Genomic DNA, 20,385 nt, shown 5'->3' with positions numbered 1-20,385 from the left:
TTACTTCAGATAAGAGCTACAAAATGTCTAATGAAACAGAATGGGATCATATTTGATACAGTAAAATCTTTTATTTCACCAGCAAACGAAAAGCTACTAATAAATTATGTAATCTTTATTTCACATTCATTCAAAGTGCAAGCCTTCTGTAAATCAAACCTGACACATTTTGGTGTCTTACCAAAAAGTGTACCTTGATCTTAATGCCAGTAGTGATGTTGGCACATTTAAAAGAAATTTAGAGAAGCAAATGAAAACAGGATGACATTCACCTCTGGATGAGGATGACAATCCTTATTCATCTTGAGGTGAGCAGTATCAGTTGGCAAACAATTAAGAATGGCTTCATTTATGTCCCAAGTCTAGTACCATCTGATAAGCATCCAGTTCAAAAGCAATTCATCTCGATGATTAAAAACTGATAATAAAAGTCTGGGAACCAACAGAATAGGATATAAAAAGTCTGTGGTGGTCTCTGTCATTATCATTCTTACTGCATCATGTTGTATGTAGGAGCAACCATCAGTTTATGGGCTGTCAGTGAAATGGTGCTTCCAGAGGTGGTACATCTGGAGGATACGAGTGTTCCAGTAGTCAAGTCTTAAACTTGTTGCTCCAGATGAGATAGACAGCTAAAATGTCATCACCAGGCATTCTCATCCTCCCAGTTCAGGTCATCTTCATCTCCCCAGCCATCTGTTTCAGTCTTTGAAAGGGAAAAAAAACATCACTTTAAAATGTAAACATCAAGTAGTTTCTTATAAATTAAGCTGTCTGTTCAATCAGTAAGAGAAAGAAATGATAATTTAAACAATTATTTAGCAGAGTACAAGCTAGGTGCCCCATTAGAAACCATACACTTGAACCTTTTATACTTAAAACTACCGCATTTTGCACAAATGCAATTTTCCTCCCCATAAAGAATGTTAATTTAATGTATTCTGTTGTAATCTGGATTTCTGCCAATGATTTCTGAATTTCTCATGGTCCTGCTATTGCCTGTAAAGATTTCTACTTGAATGTTTGAAATCCTTTCAAAAAAAATTAAAACTGTGACTGCACACACACGACTACACACACTCACCTCAGTCAGACTGACAGCTGCGAACTTGGCCGTGAGAGTTACAGTATCTATGGATGGATCAACCTGCAGTGATTTAGTGTTTTCTGAAGAGGCTGTAGACAGTCCTGCGTCACTCACAGTGCTTTCTTCCAGTGGCAGCGGAGCTGGAGAGGACAGCTTGATGTCCGGCACCATGTCTGCAAACAAATCCAGCTCTGGGTCTTGCTCTAGCTTTTTCCTCACTTTTATGGTGAACTCCTCCCCTAAACCTCCCATCCCACCCTTTTTCTGTGGCATTGTGGGTTTGGACTTTGATGTGCTGTGTGATTTCTCAGAGTCCATCTCCTCTTGAGCCCAAACGTTGTCCCATGAGGAAGTGGTTTTGCTCTGAGTGGATTGTCGCAATGATGAGCTCAGTTTGAGGGGTCTGGACGATCCCAGTCCCAGAGCTTCATGTTTTACAGGTGTAGTAGTGCCCATTCTGGGTGGTGTGAGTATAACTGGGTCTGATAAAGGAGCTGTCGGGGAAAGATCTGAGGTAGGTTCAGTGTCCTCAAAGTCATCCCACGGCTCCTCTTCCATGTTCTGGTGTGAGAGTGGTAGTCTGCTGCTGACTGGACCTACTCTCTCTGAAGCCTGAATGTGAATCTGGACCGACTGTCCATCACGGTTCTCGCTCTCCTCGGGGTCGCTCCAGTCAGGCCAGTCTTCCACAGGGCCTTTGAGTCCGTCTGCCTGCTCTGGGCTGTAAGACAGTGGCTCCATCTCACTGTCCTGACCAAAGCCGTTCAAAGGTAGCGACATCTGTTTACTGACATCTGAAACACACATCAGAAAAACAGGTTGAACTTTGGGCACAAAACAGTATGAAACTGAATAGTATGAAGGGGATGTCATACCTGATTTTGGTGCCAGAGGGTAATTTCTTGTAGTCTCCTTGCTAGCCACTAAGCTACCCATGTTACCCAGGACCAGACCTTCAGTCCCTGATGGTCTGGGGAACAAATTCAAGACTTTCGAAGGCTGGGCCATTTGAGGGTGGGAGCTTCCAACAATATGGACAGGCGAAGCTGAATAAGGGAGGTAACGAAATATTTTTTTAAAACCTTCACCTATACATACAATTTAGGGATGGGCATGATTAATCGATTATCGATAATTGATCGTTTAGATTTTTTTTTCGATCACGTGGAATTAAATCGATTTAACGTTCATATCAAAGTACGTTATGTATCTATGTGTCTTGAAGTTATAATGAATTTCACTACGTGCTGCAACCACCCGGGGGCGCAATTTAAATTCAAGAGGGAAAATGAATACTCAGTTGCCGGCGGGCTGCTGTAGAAATTAGACGAAAGTAAACATGACGAGAGCAAGGCGAAGTTTGGTGTGGGACCATTTCGAGCTAAAAAAAACAATGAAGCTCATTGTAAACATTGTAATGCCGTGTATATCGTTACCTACCACACAACAACAACCCCAATGATGTACCACTTGAACAACATACACCCGACACTGGTTAATGAATCCTCCTCCTCTCAACCTACCATCATCTCAGTGTTAGCACGGAGGAGCTGCGATGCACGGCGGGCAATACCTCTGCATCCCCGCAGCGTCGCTCCCTTTGGAGCGGGTGTTTTCAGCTGCTCGACTGATTAATTGTCACCAGGCTGCTTTCGCGTCTCACTCCTAAAGCACGTTGACATGCTCATCTTCCTCAACAAGAATCAGTAGGCTGTAGTAACTTTATTCTCTCGGCTGCGTGCCTTTTGGATTTATTCAAGTTACATTTAGGCAAAAATCGTCAGCACTAAATAATATCATATTTTTTTTATTTACATATTATCGTTTGATATGATTGATGATTTTTTGGAATTGTGTCTAAGAATTGTGTTTACGACGAGCGCCGTAGCTTTGGCTTGTTCATTTGAGAGGAGGTTTGGCTCAAAGCCTCGGGTTCCGCTGCCTTTACGAGCGCGCCACATATCCTTTTTGTTTTGTTTTCTGTTTAACAGTTTAACTGCCTTGTATAAGAGGACTGGTGCTGGTCTATAATTTCTTCTTGGAATAAAGATTTCATTGAGGAAAACCACGCTTTCTTTAGTATTTTCTTCCATATGCATTTTTAATACATATAAAAAAAGATTAATCGATAATTGATCGTTAATTTTCCCGATGATTGATTAAGGAAATTTCTTCAAATGCCCATCCCTAATACAATTAATAGTTTACTGAGCATGCAGATCTTTTCAGCAACACTCTACTTCACTCTGATTAAGTTTTAAACTGAGAGCTTCTACTTTTGCAGCTTGATGGTTCAGTACTTTATGGGGAACAAGACTGGCATTCAATTTTCTAAATCTAGAGTTTCTAGTAAGTATGAACTGGTTAGACTCCACTCAGAAAATCTGTTTCTTAAACCTGAGGCAATCACTCAAATGCTATTTTACAAACAGAAATGTGGTGATAGCATGATCTTAATTCTCCACCAACCTGTTCAGAACTACCTTTTATGCCTATAGCTTACTGACAATAATGCTGCAAGAGTTCTTCCTATTTATTTAACCATTCCTGTACTGATTTACCTGATGATCTTAAAACTGAATTCAGTGTTTGACCCCTACATTGCTGAACTTTTGAATTCCTATAAGCCTGAGTTAACACTGGACAGAGATCTCCAATCTGTCCCGAAGCACAGGCTCAGAACCAAAGGGACCAAACATTTCCTATTAGGGCCTTATATCTGTAAAACAACTCACCCGAGGAGCCATAATTGGCTCAATCAGTTCAGTCTAAAATCGCTTCTTTAAACATAAAGTAAACTTTGTGTGATATGTATTCACTTGCATGTGTTGCTTACTTTCAGGGGTGACCTCTGTAGATTTGTTGAAGTTGGGTGTGGTGCGTTTAAAGACCTTGGTTCTCTCTCCTCCAACCACCACCTGAGCCCCCAGCAAAGGCACCAACACTGCCAGACTCTGCAGTGTCATTGCCACCAGAGAATCATTGGTGTCTCTCATTCCCAGCAAAACCTGCAGCCAGGAACATACAACAACATATTTACAGGAGATATTATTTAACTAAAAGAACTGCATAGTGACATTTATGTCTACCACTCAAATGTAAACATTTTTCAAAAGTCATTTCCAGATTTAAAAAACAAACAAACACACATCTTACATTGTTCTTACTCATTATGTCTCATATAACTGAATTTTTAGATGTTGGAGGATTAGTTTGACGTGTGGAGTGAGCTCACTGTTTCCACTCCCTATGCTAAACTAAGCTAATCTCCTCCTGACTCCTACTCAATAAGTAATACTCAGACATGAGTAGTGTGGTATCCATCTTCTCATCTAACTGTCAGCAAAAAGGTAAATACTGGGTATTTTCCAAAATACTGAACTTATTCTTAAAAATTTAGCTCAGTTAAAAATTATGGTTTGATGTTAACACTCCACCTGAGGTAGGATCTGGTTTTTGAGTTCGTCATGGGAGAAGAACTCAGCGTAGATGTGGATGTGAGCAAGCAACACGATCCGGACGTGTTCCTCGTTGACTTTGAAGAGCTTGAGAAGTTGAGGAATCACGTGTTTACGGTAAAGGGACACTGACAGTAGACATTCTTCACTGCTACCACCACCGCTGGAATCTATGCACACAAAAGGAAGAACAGAAGCATGAGCCTCAATAGTTGATTTCAAAAACTACTTTCAGTATCTCACTACTGTTAAGCCTGACAGTGGGCTGGGTCCCTGCACATTTTTCTTTTAGTTATTATTAACAGCAGGAGAATGAGTTCATTAAAATGCCGTCTTACCCTTCTTTGGCCTTAGAAGATGAGGCAAGAAGCTTTTGACTGCCATGGGCTCTGCAAAAACCAGAGAGTTGAGGAGTTTGGGAACAAGGCGAGCAGCTATCAGCTCTTCAGGGAGGTTCTGGACTCTGTCTAGAAGAAACCTACACATAAACACACACAACCAGCATGTTAAAGATATTCTTGACAAAATAAGGTACTTAAGATTCTTTTATCTGGGGGAATGTATTAGAAACACATTTTTAATTTCCTGACTGTCCTTATCTATTGAAACAGTAACAATTAGACAAAAATACAATTCTAATAGACTAGATCTCTAACTTAAGTCTTGAAAGTGGACTGCCTTGGAAAACAATGTATACCACTCTGTATATGACTCTAATAACAAAAGACAAAATTTATTCTCACTTGAAGAATTCATTTTTTTCTTCTTCTGTTTTCAGGGTGAGGCTCTTCAGAAAATTCATCACTTCCAGAAAGTCATTCCTATTCGCAGGAAAAAACAGGCTGTGTGTTTGAAAGCGAATCATTTTGAGTGAGTATATACTGATCACAGCAAAAGCAAACATGACCACGCAAACCTGAAAAAATCATGAGTCAGCAGGGAGCTGAGTGGAGGGCGCAACAAGGGGTTGGAGTTCAGCAGACCCGCCTGCAGGGTCTTCTTCAGACTGTCAGACAGTTCCTGTGACACTAACAGAAAAAAAGAGAGATGAACAACTATATGAGAAGGTATATACAAGGCTTAAGAAGCTGCAACATTAGGATTGAAAACACTGCTGTACATAGGGCTGGGCAATATGACCAAAATCACATAATCCGATATAGGTCATTTCATATCCTGATAACAATATCTATCCCGATATATAGTACATTTGAATTCAATGAATAAATAGTTGGTCCGTGCCCCCCTCCCTCCTCCCGCTGTCTGTCCATCCTTTGCACGAATTAAATTAAATTACTCTTCTTGGCTTTTTACTCCCGAAACTTTTATTGCACTTATAGTGACGTAACAAGTGTGGTTGTTGTCTACTCAAGTACTTCACCTGCTTCACTGTCTATCCTGTGTGTGCAGCACACACTGAGGGCTCAGCCCCGTAGCGGTGAACCATAGAGAGCAGAGGAGAGTAGCGCGACCATAAATGACAGCAAAAAGCAGCAGAGACTCTCACACTGAGCTGAACTTAATTAGTGCACATATATTTGGTAAATAACATAAATAAAGAAAGTCTCTACAGCGTTTTGCTGTCATTTATGGTCACCGTCTCGCTGCTTCACTGCTCTTTCTCAGCACGGGCGGGGCTGAGCCCTCAGCGCAGCAGAGGAGACAGACAGCGGTGGAGAGTTGATGACAACTAAACTCGTTATGTTACTGTAAGTGCAATAAAAGCTTTGCGAGTAAAAAGTCAAGAGGAGTAATTTATCAATGTAATCCATGCAAAAAATGGACAGACTCCAAATGATGAAAAATATTGCTGTAAAGAGCGTGATTTGCGTCACAAAGATATAAACGATAGAGCATAATGACACAATAGATATTTTTCTCTTATCACAAAATATATATCGTCATATCGCACAGTCCTAGCTGTACATATTAAAAAGTCATCACTCTACTCACCATAGCCATTCAGAAGAGGGATGAGGGTCTCTACCATCATTCCAAAAGAGTAACAGTCCCGAGAGTGAGCATGTTTATCCGGAAATATTTTAAAGCCCTCAACCTGTCAACAACATGTTTCATGAGAACTTGTGAACAAAATCGGAGCTTATTACATTTTTCAGTCATGACCTTTAATCTGCTTACCTGCTCTTCTGGAGGAACACAACTGGCCTCTCTCAAATTCTGAATGCTTATGAGAAACTGAGCAGATGAAGAAAATCAAAAATCATCAAACATGAAACTGATATGCAGTCAAGTGAATCTGCAAATATCAGAATCTGGGAATAGGTTAGATATTGTTCTACCTCTGGAGTTGCTTCAGAGAACTTGCAGACAGTCTCCATCCCACCCAGTTTCCAAGGACCATCTTCACTGACAAATACAGATGAAATGCAGACATTGTTGTGGCTTGATTTGCCCTGGTGATTAAGGAAGACACATCAGGAACTTATGCATGCCTGTTTAACACAGGCAAAAGGACAAACAGTCACTTGCATCAGTAGCAACTTCTTCATGCTTCTTTTTGCTCACCCTCTCGTGCAGAAAGACAAGTGCCTGCAGGAGGTCGTAGATTCCTGCACAGATTTCCTCTGGGGAGAGGCTTTCTAGCAGCAGCTCCAGGGGCTGCACACGCTCCGTCACCAGGTGGATGCCCCCATCCTGCACTGAGCAGGACAGGAAGCGCAGCAGACATGGATGCCTCAAGGTCTTCAGGTGCTGTGGGAAATGAAAGTATATATTTATTTCCTGTAAGAAATAAATGTTATGTAGCTGATGGAAGATCCATGGGTAGGTAGGAACTGAATCAACAGCCTGAGTGCCAAAACCATAACAAGCTTAACTGAAATGCAATGAAAGCAAACTTATGAAGAAATATTTTAGGGACTTGGGTTCTATAAGTGTTGAGCAATTTAACTGTATGAGAAAATAGTTATTAGTTTCTCTTTATTTGTTTCAAGGTGATGCTAGCAGGTTTGTTGGTGGGTCTCCTGAAGTTGCAGACTAGATAGATAATTGGATAGATAAATGGATGGATAGATAGATAGATAGATAGTTAGATAGATACTTTATTGATCTCCAATAGTCACCACATGCCAACACATATGACAAGAGGAAAAAAACACATAAAACAAAGACAATCAAAGCCAGGATAAAACAGTTAAAGCAGTCTGAGAGACAGCACTGAACACATGGATAAGTGATGTGTATGACAAAACACAAGACAATAAAAACTCTACAGAGCAATTAAAGAGTATTGCTGCAGCCCAATAATCAAACAATTGAGAACTACATCATGTAAACATCATTTTATACATTAGGTGCTGCATCATGTATAACAGCATGGAGCTGTGTTTAGGACGCGAAGTTTTTGTGGGAGGTGTTATTTATAGAGCTTGAGAGAGGGGACAAATATGTTCGTTTGCAATGTAATGTTATATGTAGGTATTTATATTCTTTTCTGACAAATGTTACAGCACTGCATCAGTATTTTTGGTGTCTTATCCATGAGGGTTAGTAAGGCACCCACAACCAATGCCATGGTATCAGGGCGAGGCGTCACACTTACCTTGGCAGCTTTGTTGACTTTGTCTTCATTTCCCCGTTTGTGCACAAACACGGATGCAGGCTTTCCATCCTGGAGCACAGCCGAGTGCATGGTGAGTCCAGAAGGCAGCGTCAGGAGGGGCTCCTCCAGGGTGCAACTCCGCACCGCGCTGCTCTCCGCACCCATGGCCGCGCTTGGTCCCCCTCCGGACCTACGAGGGGACAGACAGGCGTAAAAACACTCAAGCCTAACGTCGATATGTGACAGTGCGAGAATGTCAGTCGTTAAACAAGCAAATATAAACGCTCGTTATCGAGTGACGTGGACATACTGATACCTGTTCACTGCACTGGATGTATCGCCCCTGAGAGAAGTTAGCTGGTGTTGTTAGTTTCCTAGCTGGCTAACCTCGGCGATACGTTAGCCAGCTCGTCATTGCTATGCTTCTCTATAGCACTTCCGCCTCCAAACAATCATGCTAAACGCAGTGTTGCACAAAATTATCCAACTGAATTTACAGAACTGTCAAACAGGTAGTTTATTGGTAATGAATCCCTGTTCACTGCTTGTCAAATCAACGATGATGCTAACGTGGAGAGCGAAAGCTGCTGTAAACACGGACTCTTCCGGTTAAAGAAGAAACCAAAGCGCATAATGGGACTGTAATATTTTCATGACTATTAGAAATATGCCAGTGAGGAGCATTTTCGTAAGATTTTGAGAAATGGTTTCATTCTTTAATTGTTTTTATATCACTTGAGCATAAGATGCTATACTAACCGGTCTAATTGTGCGTTTTAAATTTAGTCAAAACCAGAAATACCCCTGTTCTCAGTGCTAATGGTTGCGACTAGAGTGGTGCGAGATAACGCAGGTACTGCATGCGAGCGAGTTAAGGTGACTGCCATATGGCCTTAAAATACCTCGATGGTGGCAACTTACTTAAACTGCAAAGAGAACATAACATGAGCATCACCTTACTTACTAAAATTAGACAACCCTCGTATGTATATGTGTATCTATATATCTCGGGATCAATGACTACAAATCAAATCCATGCCTCGCTTGTGGCAGGCCACAATCCAAGCAGTCGCAATATGTGAACATACTGTAGGGGCATATTTTGAAACACTGTCCAGTTTGTTTACAATAAGAATAATGTAAGCATGATCTCTCAAGATTTTTTTTTTTTTTTTTTGCCTGTTTTGTATTGATTTATGTATTGTATTGATTTATCTGCTTGTGTAAACCTGGTTGTGTGTCATACCATGTCATACATGTGAAATGTTACACAATGTCACATGAAATGTTACATAGAACAACACCAAATTTCTACATTTAATTTGATGTTTTATGTTTGTGTCTTATGTGTATATTGATGGAGGTAACATTAACAAGTTATTAATAAAAACTACATTGATAATCTTTATTTCTGTACTGGTGGTGTGTGACTCAGTGATAAAGGGACTTGAAGCACTGAAATCGTATTTTTTTGTCTTTTTACTTTGTTTTATTGTACTTTTTATTCCACTGAAATACATTTTGTTTATCTTCATTGGATTTGCATTGCAAAGCACTTTGAAATGCCTCTGTGTCTGAAAAGTGCCAATAAATGCCTTGACTGACAATCACTTACAAAAGATGCCATCTGAAGTAGAGAGCATGTCTCCAAATCTGACTGTATTACCATACTGTCATGTACATTAAAATATGTATCATATAGAAATTACATATACATAAAAGCAATCAACAAATCCGTTTATGGAGGTATAAGACTTAACAAGTAGGGCTAAAAAAGTTTTTATCGCACCTGCACTGTTCAGAAACTATTCTTGGTTTCCGTTTTATCAGGAAACAGCAACATCTCATATTAAGTATGGCAAGTTCTAAATTCAGTAACAAATGAAGACAAACCAGGCAGAGGAAGTGACGGTTTTGATCAGAAGAGAAATTTTGTTGGTTACCTAAGTAACTAAACAGAAGCAAAAAACACACACTCACACTCGAGTAGATTTGTAGAGCAGGAAGCAACATGGATGAGCTTGGTAAGACAACTTTCTCTAATGTTTTAAACTCTTAATCATCATCGAACTGATCAGTGACCAGACATATGGAAGGATGATTGTACTTTTAAAACATTCAGTGCAAGGTCCTATGATTTACAATGTAGAAAATAGATGTGAAAAGACATATTGCTCATGGAATATGATTACAGCGTGTATATACAGTATACACCAAGTGCGGTACAGCATACAGTATATAACTATATTATAGACCGTATTATAGTATTAATATTATAGACTGTAATACAGTCAATGTAACTAATTAATACATTTTTTACACCGTCTTATTACATTCATTGGGTCTTACACTTACACTCGAGTAGATTTATAGAGCAGGAAGCAACATGGATGAGCTTGGTAAGACAACTTTCTCTAACGTTTTAAACTCTTAATCATCATCGAACTGATCAGTGACCAGACATATGGAAGGATGATTGTAATTTTAAAACATTCAGTGCAAGGTCCTATGATTTACAGTTATTGTAGAAAATAGATGTGAAAAGACATATTGCTCATGGAATATGATTACAGTGTGTATATACAGTATACGCCAAGTACGGTACAGCATACAGTATATAACTATATTATAGACCGTATTATAGTATTAATATTATAGACTGTAATACAGTCAATGTAACTAATTAATACATTTTTTACACTGTCTTATTACATTCATTGGGTCTTAGTTTTGTTTTATTCTATTTTCAGTTGCGCCGAATAGTTTGTAAACTGTACTGCCATTTTTCCAGGACTCTTGGAAAAAAAATCCTGGTAAAATAAAGGTTAAACAAATCATCATCAGAATGCACAACTTACTTACAAGAAATACAACAATTTCTTTTGATCATACTGTGTTCTAAAAATAAGAGGACACAGATACACTCTAAGATGTCATGACATGGAAAGACATAGACCATACAACTGTCAAAAACAAGAGCCAAAAGCTGATTTTCTTGTCTTTTTTTAACCTTCATGTTGTCTACTTACCTATAAAAGAATGTATTCATGACAACATCTTCACATTTTCTTAGATATGTGGGTTTACATTGTGTGAAGGAGAGAGTAAAATTCTAGGTAATATTTGTCACCCAAGTCTTGCAACATTATTGCAAGTTTCACTTCTGCAATGTGTCATGCCAATACTTCCTGAGGAAACTGCATGAAGCAACCTCAGACCGATCTACTTGTATCTTCTTCTATACCTCGAGGTGCATTTTATCTCACTTCACATGTAATATTACATGACACCTAAATGAAACACATCCTTTGGTTAAATAGTAAATGTCCAAAAAGAAGAAGAAGAAGTGCTGTAGTGATTGTTTTTGTGTATACTGTATACACGCCTGCCTGCAAGTGTATTAATGTTTATATGTATGGTCAGATGATTTGTAGTCTGTATCTTGCCACAGATTTGCTGTTGGAAGAGCTGGCTGTGACATCAGCTGTTTCAGCAAGCATTGATGAGAACAGGAGCGGTGACCAAGCTTCTAAGGAGGTGAGGACAAAGCCACAAAAATTACAAGTTTACACTATACCATAACTACCTTTATTATCACCTATTTCAGTTGTAGTTCAACCTGAAATCATTTCTCAACCAACCAGTTAACAAGTTAACGTCTGCATTTGGGAACTTGGGAAATACCATAATTTTAACAAACACAATTTCTTCATCAGATGATCAAATCCACTCTTAATCTTGGTACTTCCATCACCACAACTATATATATAGAATATTTTGGCTGTGTGTCCACAGGTGCCAGGTGGAGTTTATGCTGGACTTACAAAGAAAGGAAACGACTCTGTCACCTCAAATGTCTACAGGTTAACCACAAACTTATGGCTCCTTTTTGACTTCTGATTCACATTATCTTTGTGTCAACTGTGTAGAAGAAACAGGAAATGACTTGAAATTCATTGCACAGCGTTTCAAAGTTATCATGTATCTAAAGATCTTACTGACTTCCTGTTATTACTTGTTTGCTGTTTTATGGGTTGTATTTCAGATAATTTTTTCGCATCACACAGTTGCAAAACCACCGCGGATTATGCTCAGAGACACAGTTCAGCTTGGAAAAACAACCTCAAACTGTTCCCTCAAAATTAATTTGTACAATAGTCATAGTTAGTGTCCTCTGAGGTTTATTTTTGAATATGAGATATCATGCTTCACCTTTTTATTTGCCTCTCTCTGGGTTTTAGTGATCTGCCAGCTCCTGTGGCGGCTCCTGTGCACCCTGACTCACCCACTAAGGAGCTGGATTCCGTATTGCAAGAACTGATGGGTCTGGCACAAGGGGTCAGTACAGTGTCTGCATATGCATGGTCCAGAATGATTGAAAATTGAAAATTGAATATTCTCAATTAAGCACTAGTCCTGTATGTTTAAGAATTATGCATGTGGGGTTAGGGTTAGGGTTAGGGTTAGGGTAAAACAGTGGGCATGCAGTCACGACACTGAAATTAACCAGCTTCAACAACAGAGGGCAGCATTGTTCTAAAGTCAAAATTGCACAACCCCAGTGACAGAAGTTCAGCATAAGAACATTATTAGGCACTGACCTTTAAATATATCTGTGCTTATAATTTGTATCATCCTTTAGGATCGAGAGTCTTCATCGACCCCACCACCACTAACACAAAAACAGTCGGTAAAAAAGAAGAGAGAAGGTGGACAACAGGAGAACAAGGAGAGCAGCAGCTCAGCGGATTCAGATGCGAAGGCCTCCAGCAAAAAAAAAGATGCTATAGACGACCTGCTGGGAGGGCTGAGCTCTGACTTGGAAAAGATTGGTGTCCGTACGACAACCAAGGGCCACTGTGCTTCCTGCAACAAATGCATCGTAGGAAAGGTACACTGTTAAGTCACATAAAACACAACAACATTGAAATCAGTGTGTTGTAGATAGAAATCTGGAGAAATGCAAAGGACAAAGGGAAGGACAGGTAAAAACTTCCTGTTCTTGAACTAATTTTGTTTCCTATTCTCCAGATGATCACAGCGTTGGGTGAAGTGTGGCATCCTGAACACTTTGTGTGTGTGGTGTGTAAGACCGAGCTGGCCACCACAGGCTTCTTTGAGAGAGAAGGACAGCCGTACTGTGACAAAGACTACCAACAGCTCTTCTCTCCTCGTTGTGCCTATTGCAAAGGGCCCATTGTGCAGGTGAGAAGGGGTCGGTTCATCTGTTATATATTTGTCATATCATGGCTACAGTAAAACAAAAATAAGATAAAAATTAGATTTTACAAACAATTGTCTCCAGATAAGGAAAAGATTAAAAAAATTGTACATTTTTTTATGTACTTGTAGGATACTATGTATGTACATGTTTTCATTTTTTTCTCCTCTCATTATACTTTTATAGCTATACCTAAATGCCACATCACTATGAATTCAGCTATCTCTTTTCTGATTTGCCCTATATTACATCCATTCATTTACACAATAATCTTTTGAAGATTGGATGATGACACACAGTTGTATGTAGTTAATTTTTCTAGATGTATCCCACATGTCATATTAATAGATAAAACACAAAACCATACTGGGATTTTGCAGACTTATGCTGTAGACCGAAGTCATTAATCAGAAACTAATGCAACTTCTCCTACTGTAATGATTCACTTCATGCGGTTCGCAATCCACATTTTTGTGCTTCCTGACATATGAATATGTGAGATGAGACAAACTTTACTAATCCCCAAAGGAAGTAGAAAACATGATGTCAGTTTTTTTCTATTTCTGGCTACCAGAACATCCTGACAGCCCTGGACCAGACCTGGCATCCAGAGCACTTCTTCTGTACACACTGTGGAGGCCTGTTTGGACCTGATGGTAAGAAGAAGCTTGTGCAGTCATTTCTCTCCACTGGAGACCACAACTTATATTGTATTGTATTGTATGTTATGTATTTTGACTCGGAATGTATCTTCTACCTGCCCCAGGTTTCCTAGAGAAGGATGGGAAGCCATATTGTTGCAAGGACTTTTACCACCTCTTTGCTCCTAAGTGCGCAGGCTGTGGGCAGTCAGTGAAGGAGAACTACCTGACTGCTGCCAATGGCACCTGGCATTCAGAGTGCTTCGTCTGCGCGGTGAGCCCCTTACCTCAGACCACACACACGGCCCTGGCTCGCATACAAGTCTGGGAATAAATGAGAAAGATACCCACACATTTGCTTTATTTGCAACATTTTGACCACAAGGTTGATGGAAACCTTATGCCTGATGAATACGCTCCGGTTGAAATGATGCAAATAAATCAAAGAAACCATATTCCTCAATGTGGGTATCTTTTATATCTCTTCAAACCTACTTCTGTACGCAGCATCTGCTCAAAAATGGTTCAATGTGCAGCTCTGCTTTACTCGGCTGTGAGCGATTGTTAAACATGAAATATTCTCAGTACAGATGTTCTGAAATAAGATAGCAACTTCAAAAGAAGATGTTTCTTGACTGAAAATACAATGTTCATAAACTTGAACATAAAACACATAAAATAAATAGCTTTTAACACCAACCACTCAAAATTACATGAATACATTTAAGATGAACAACAACAATGACTACCGCACCCAGTCATTACTGTCTTATGCCATCACAACAAGTAACATAACTTAAACATTGTTTTATAAGGAGCAGTTATTATCAGTCAGGCCAGAATTTTACCCTTGACCCTTGGTAGCCTAAATCTAACTCCAGAGGGCAGGAGGTCAAACACTCCATAAAGAGGATGAAGTGGACACTCAAGCCTTTTTAATCAGCCTGCTGCTATAAATAGATGTTCATACAATTTAGCACCTTTGATCTTTCTGCTCACCCTCCCTATGCTGTGCTGCAGCCCGTTCTTGACAACAGTGGAGAGATTTCCATACCATGAAATGTTAGAAAATATGATGACAGGCACAACCTTACGGTTATAGAAGAGAGTGATTACCTCTCTAGAAACCTGAGATGAGTTGAGGTTCTTCTGGAGGAACAGTTGACGAGATTTTTGCAGACTTCATTATTCTCATAAAAAGTCAGCTGATTAATATTAGAGAAACTCTTGATTCTACTTTGCTTTAATTACACTTTGAATGAGAACATGTGCAGTATAATTTTGAGGTTCATTACATTTTAAGAAACAATTGTCACCAACAGTGAACAAAACAGACCTTTCATAGTGGACGTTTTGTTTTGTCAGACACAGGTGTTACTAATGTCATTATTAATGGCTGACTTCCATTCAGGTGTTCTTGTGCCAGGGCCCATGGTGTTGTGCTTACTGGCTCACTGACATGGACTATTGGCACATGTAAATGGTGCAAAGCCATTGCTAATGTTAAGAATTACACCTGTGCTTTTACTACTATGACATGTCAAAATGTCTGCCAAAACAAAGGTCTGCAATCAACTACAGGGTCATGTGTAGCATCATGCCTGTATTATGATACATTAAAGGTATCAGACCAATTCAGATTATGTTCCAACAGTTATAAATTGATTGTTGACAGAAACAGCTATGACACTTAGCTTTCTCTTCCATCCTGTGTCTAACCTCATAACATATTGAGAGACTGTGCCAGTGATTTTACATGTTGTAGTATGTCTCTAAAGATTATGATTATGTAGCATTACTTTAAATTACAGTTTACCATTTTGCAAAACATTAGACAGGATTATAGATTCATTTCCTACCTGCAAGATAGGCTTTGGTTTAGTTTCTTTTCAGCAGATTATCAATTCACAGAAATTTGAAACTTGGAAAGTTAGATTATCATTGCATTGGAATGTTTGAATGAATCAGATGTTTGAGAGTCAGCTTCTGAACAAACCACCGAATGAACAAAACTAATGTTCCCTTATAGACAGTTTTTACAGCAGACATTTTGACTGTCATAGCTGAAGAGTAGACACTGGAGTAATGAATAATATTAATAAAAACTTCATTGCATCTTGGTTTGTCGCATGGCCTTGGTCTCACAGGCTCACTGGTCTTGCCTCTTTGGGACACATAAAATGCCAAATAGACATTGTTAATTTCATTAGTTCCACATGTCCTTTTCCTTCTGGGACAAGTCAGAATATCTGCCACAAAAAAGGTCTATTGCTTGTTTTACAAGTTTGTTTTGACAAGGATAATAGTTTGTTACCCCAACTACAAATATCTGATGTCTGTATATTTTTGAAAGCATCATCAAGGATAATGTGACAATTTCCAATTGATTAACTAATTTAAGAAGTTTCAAATCTCTGTAATTGATTTTCATACTAAAAATGGAAACAAATGGAAGCTAGAAAATCAATAAATAAAACTATCTTTTGAAAATGATCAGCATTATACATGAGTATAAAGTTAAGGGGTTAGAACATGCAAAATCACTGGAATGGTCCTTTAAAAGCAGATTTTACTCAATATCCTTCCTTCTCCATGTTACTGTTTCTAACTTTTTTTCTGCCTCTCTTTATCCTCTCTACTCTCTTTTATCTTTTCCCCACATCCCTTCACCCATCCCTCTCTTTTGTTCTCATATCCAGGACTGCCTGAAGCCCTTCACTGATGGCTGTTTCATGGAGCTGGATGGTCGACCCCTCTGCTCACTGCACTTCCACTCCCGGCAGGGCACCCTGTGTGGTGGCTGCGGTGAGCCCATCACAGGCCGCTGCATTGCTGCTCTTGATCGCAAGTTTCACCCCGAGCACTTTGTGTGTGCCTTCTGTCTGCGGCAGCTCAGCCAGGGTATCTTTAAGGAGCAGAACGGAAAACCGTACTGCGGACCTTGCTTTAACAAACTCTTTGTTTAAGACATACAGCGCATAACATGCAAATTATGCACTTTTCACTTCATTGTTAAGGTTTTAATGTCCTTATAGCGTGACTGATAAATGAAAATGAGGCAACTACAACTTGTATTAACATCGTTAAGACTGTGCAGATGTGACCGAGCACTTTGTGTGTGCCTTCTGTCTGCGGCAGCTCAGCCAGGGTATCTTTAAGGAGCAGAACGGAAAACCGTACTGCGCACCTTGCTTTAACAAACTCTTTGTTTAAGACATACAGCGCATAACATGCAAATTATGCACTTTCCACTTCATTGTTAAGGTTTTAATGTCCTTATAGCGTGACTGATAAATGAAAATGAGGCAACTACAACTTGTATTAACATTGTTAAGACTGTGCAGATGTGCATTTGTGCAGATGAGAAATAAACTTTCCACTGCTTTAATACTTCATGGCTGACTGAGGTACCTCACATTTTAAATGATTTTGGAAACTAATATGATGAATTATGTAATTAGGAGTGTGTAACAAGGAGTGTCACTTAAGTTGTGAATAGATTATGCAAAAATATCAAGGGAGAAATGTTAACAATGTAACATAATTAATGATATGGTTGTAAAACACAAGGAAAATACCTATTTCCCATGATAAAAACACTGAAGGAACTTTTTTACATATGTGAACTTTGGATGATTCTAAAAGGTTTGTTGCTGACACTTTGACTAAATTTTATGGGATTTCATACATCATGACCACATAAAATGTATAAATGGAGAAAGAAAAACATAGAAGTGCAGTTTAAACCCGTGGTTTCCATTAATCTATCCTCAGTTTACCATAAGACTTGGCAGTCCAAGAGATGCTTGCTGGCAGTATGGAGCAGTTTGTCAAGGGGCTTGTCTATGTGGCTTGATAGCTTGTATTGGCAGTGACTGGCATGGAATCGGCGTGCCAACCTGAGTTTCTTCTTACTCTCACTGACCATTTGGCCCTTGGCATGCACTGGATTCGGACAACCTCTTCATTCCCCACACAGGCTCCTTTATAGCAGCCTATGGAAGATTGATGAAGGTGCTGAAGTGAACAAAGGTGGTTTCAGAAGGAGCTCCTTCACATACCTGCATCTCTTCGGCAACTCACTTTGACTATTGAGGGATAGATCAACCACAAAGTGCAACCACGAAGAAAAAATATTTTGGTGATGGACCTTGCATGTCTGGGCCCATTTTGATGTTGCCTAACATTTTTCATTCACTCCCACTGATAACAAATAGTGTGAATACTCAGGTCAGATATTTAGACAGTTAGGATGTGCCTGTAGTTTAGAAATGTTTTATCTATTTAAATGTGAGGTTTTTGTTTGTTTTGTTTGTTTTTTGTAAACTTGTGAATTTAATGAGTTATCTGCCTTTTCTCAGGGGGTCAAAATGATCCAGCATGATCCATGTACATGTTCCCTAATTGCTTGTCTTATAATCATTTATTATTGATTATCATCTGCTCGTTTGATACCTTGTTAATTTTTCGGCAGCTGACTTTCAAATATCTAATGTCAACATGTCCTTAAACACACCATCAAGTACAATGTGATACTTATCAATTGATTAACTATTCCAAGAAATTTAAATCTGTGCAACTGATTTTCAAACAGTATTAAAAATAGAAACAAAGGGAGGGTAGGAAAGCAATAAATAAATCTATGCTATGCCACCTACGCTAGGAAATCTTTATTGAAGAAGAATTAGATGCAGCAGATTGAGGGATAGTGGGAACATAAGAAAAGTAAACTACACCAATTTATAACTATATAGTGCAACTTCACTGAACATAACAGAAGGATGAAACCTTTGAAAAATTAAAGGTAACCAAACTGTACCTTGATTTTTAAAAAAGTTCTCAATTCTCATTTCATCATCTTTATATGAACAGTGGTAACTTTTTGTTGGCCCTATGGGCAGTTTTCTTCAGCTTTTCTTCAAGCCACTTAGACTTGCTGTGTAAAGTTAGTGTGTGAGTGGGAACGGAGGTGGGCATTAATCATGCTGTCATCACTGTCAGACCAGGCCTCTTACAGTCTCTACAGAATATGAGCCTTGCATCATGGAAGAAGTGTGAATACTCAGTCAAAGTCCCAGATCGTAAGTGTTTAATGATCTTATGGCCTTGTGCCTGGATTCTTACTGAACTCAAAGATATACTGAAGTTTTACAATATTAAATGTGTTTAAATACATCTGAGAAATTCACAGCATGTATTATAAGACGCAACTGGATGTGCACTTTCCAGCATGAACCAGACACTAAGCAACAAGCAAATAGGTCAGGTGATATTGTTTTCAATTATGTTTATTACAGTATTAGAGAATATTCTTTTTGCACCATTTAGTGTCACATGCATGCTATCACAAGTGAATTTGCCAACCCTGTGTTATGAGTAGTTGTCGTAGTTTCTGTAACTGGATGGTATTTTTTTAACAAAAATATGATGCGTGGAAAGAAATTCTGGCATTCACAGCAGAAATATCAGTGTTATCGTACGGCTGAATGAATAGGGAAGAAAAGGGTTCTCTGGCACATAGTAAAAGTGAGAAAACATGAAATGTGAGCGGGGGTCTTTTTAAAAGGGTGGTGAATAAAGAGCCATCTGTGGAAAGCAGAGAGAGTGTAACTCAGGTGACATTTACAACAGTGAAACAGAGTATGAACGGCCTGGGAGCGCACTGGGCCATGAGATGGCAACTAGAACTCAATGGGGGAAGGACGGGGAGTGCAGGGACTGAGGAATATGTTGGGACATAATGGATACTGGTGCTGAGGGAGGCAGGGTGAGGAGGGCAGGGGTTGAGGAGTGTAGTTGCAAGAGTTACCCCTGCGTGACACCTGAAACCCAACACTTACCTCCTCTCCTGTAAAATGCCTGTGTCCGCTAGGCCACCCCTGATGGGGACGGTAGGGCGGCCTGTCCAGACCCACACAGCCCCACTGTGGGTGACACCTGACTGACCCTGCCTGACTGTATAAACCCAGCAGTTCCCATCAGCATTGAACCCATAACTGTCAAATAGGTCTTTGGTATAGACTGACTCATTAATCAGAACATTTGCTTATAGACTCACAGACACATACATCCGTGTATACGCCAGTTGGAGACGATCCAGTTGAAATCACTCCTGATAATGTGAAATCACAGCTCCAGTAGGTGCACTAAAACAAGGATGGATCAGATTACTGTAACATTATTACATGACCATGTATGTACTGATGAACTTAACTTAGGTCACGTTAAGTCAAGTACATGCAGATACATTTCTCTGAAATTAACAAATATTGTGCTTTGAAGAGAAACAATTTGAACAACACAATTGAAATCACTGAATTTGTCAGATACATTTTGTTATTGATATGTACTTAACATTTTTTACAGTTTCATCACTTGTGCAGTGATAATTACACTGGAATCATAAACCACAGCTT

The 20,385-nt window shown here is 39.3% G+C and overlaps 2 protein-coding genes across 3 annotated transcripts; one reads left to right on the top strand and one right to left on the bottom strand.

Moving 5' to 3' along the window:
• Positions 1-46: 46 nt before the first annotated feature.
• Positions 47-8,735, bottom strand: scyl3 (SCY1-like, kinase-like 3). The gene is made up of 14 exons (XM_067597130.1): positions 8,424-8,735; positions 8,108-8,297; positions 7,072-7,257; positions 6,846-6,959; positions 6,685-6,741; positions 6,499-6,601; positions 5,462-5,573; positions 5,289-5,366; positions 4,884-5,023; positions 4,525-4,715; positions 3,924-4,095; positions 1,963-2,133; positions 1,085-1,881; positions 47-706 (listed from the first exon to the last, which is right to left on the bottom strand). Exons 2-14 carry the CDS (start codon positions 8,270-8,272, stop codon positions 644-646), a joined length of 2,349 nt encoding a protein of 782 aa, XP_067453231.1. The 5' UTR covers positions 8,273-8,297; positions 8,424-8,735; the 3' UTR covers positions 47-643.
• Positions 8,736-9,974: 1,239 nt separating this feature from the next.
• On the top strand, positions 9,975-17,364 carry lpxn (leupaxin). 2 transcript variants are annotated; one of them, XM_067597127.1, is made up of 9 exons: positions 9,975-10,131; positions 11,559-11,644; positions 11,903-11,970; positions 12,349-12,445; positions 12,750-12,998; positions 13,139-13,312; positions 13,903-13,984; positions 14,095-14,243; positions 16,669-17,364. In XM_067597127.1, exons 1-9 carry the CDS (start codon positions 10,119-10,121, stop codon positions 16,933-16,935), a joined length of 1,185 nt encoding a protein of 394 aa, XP_067453228.1. In that variant the 5' UTR covers positions 9,975-10,118; the 3' UTR covers positions 16,936-17,364. The 2 variants fall into 2 exon arrangements, with proteins under 2 accessions (XP_067453228.1, XP_067453227.1); XM_067597126.1 differs by lacking the exon at positions 9,975-10,131 and adding an exon at positions 10,438-10,506.
• The last annotated feature ends 3,021 nt before the right edge of the window (positions 17,365-20,385 follow it).

Source organism: Thunnus thynnus, chromosome 8 (genome assembly GCF_963924715.1).
Source record: "Thunnus thynnus chromosome 8, fThuThy2.1, whole genome shotgun sequence".
In the NCBI taxonomy this organism is placed as follows: domain Eukaryota; kingdom Metazoa; phylum Chordata; class Actinopteri; order Scombriformes; family Scombridae; genus Thunnus; species Thunnus thynnus.
The sequence above is the reverse complement of the archived record's forward strand: the minus strand, read 5'-3'. Positions and strand labels throughout refer to the sequence as shown.

Excerpts from the sequence above, each read along its gene's own strand:
- scyl3 (XM_067597130.1), bottom strand. The coding sequence starts at position 8,272 with ATGGGTGCGGAGAGCAGCGCGGTGCGGAGTTGCACCCTGGAGGAGCCC. Across the intron at positions 6,960-7,071 it reads TTGTCTTTCTGCACGAGAGG|GGCAAATCAAGCCACAACAA; the intron begins GTGAGCAAAAAG and ends CTTAATCACCAG. Across the intron at positions 4,716-4,883 it reads TCTTCTAAGGCCAAAGAAGG|ATTCCAGCGGTGGTGGTAGC; the intron begins GTAAGACGGCAT and ends TTGTGTGCATAG.
- lpxn (XM_067597127.1), top strand. Across the intron at positions 11,645-11,902 it reads GTGACCAAGCTTCTAAGGAG|GTGCCAGGTGGAGTTTATGC; the intron begins GTGAGGACAAAG and ends GTGTGTCCACAG. Across the intron at positions 13,985-14,094 it reads AGGCCTGTTTGGACCTGATG|GTTTCCTAGAGAAGGATGGG; the intron begins GTAAGAAGAAGC and ends TACCTGCCCCAG.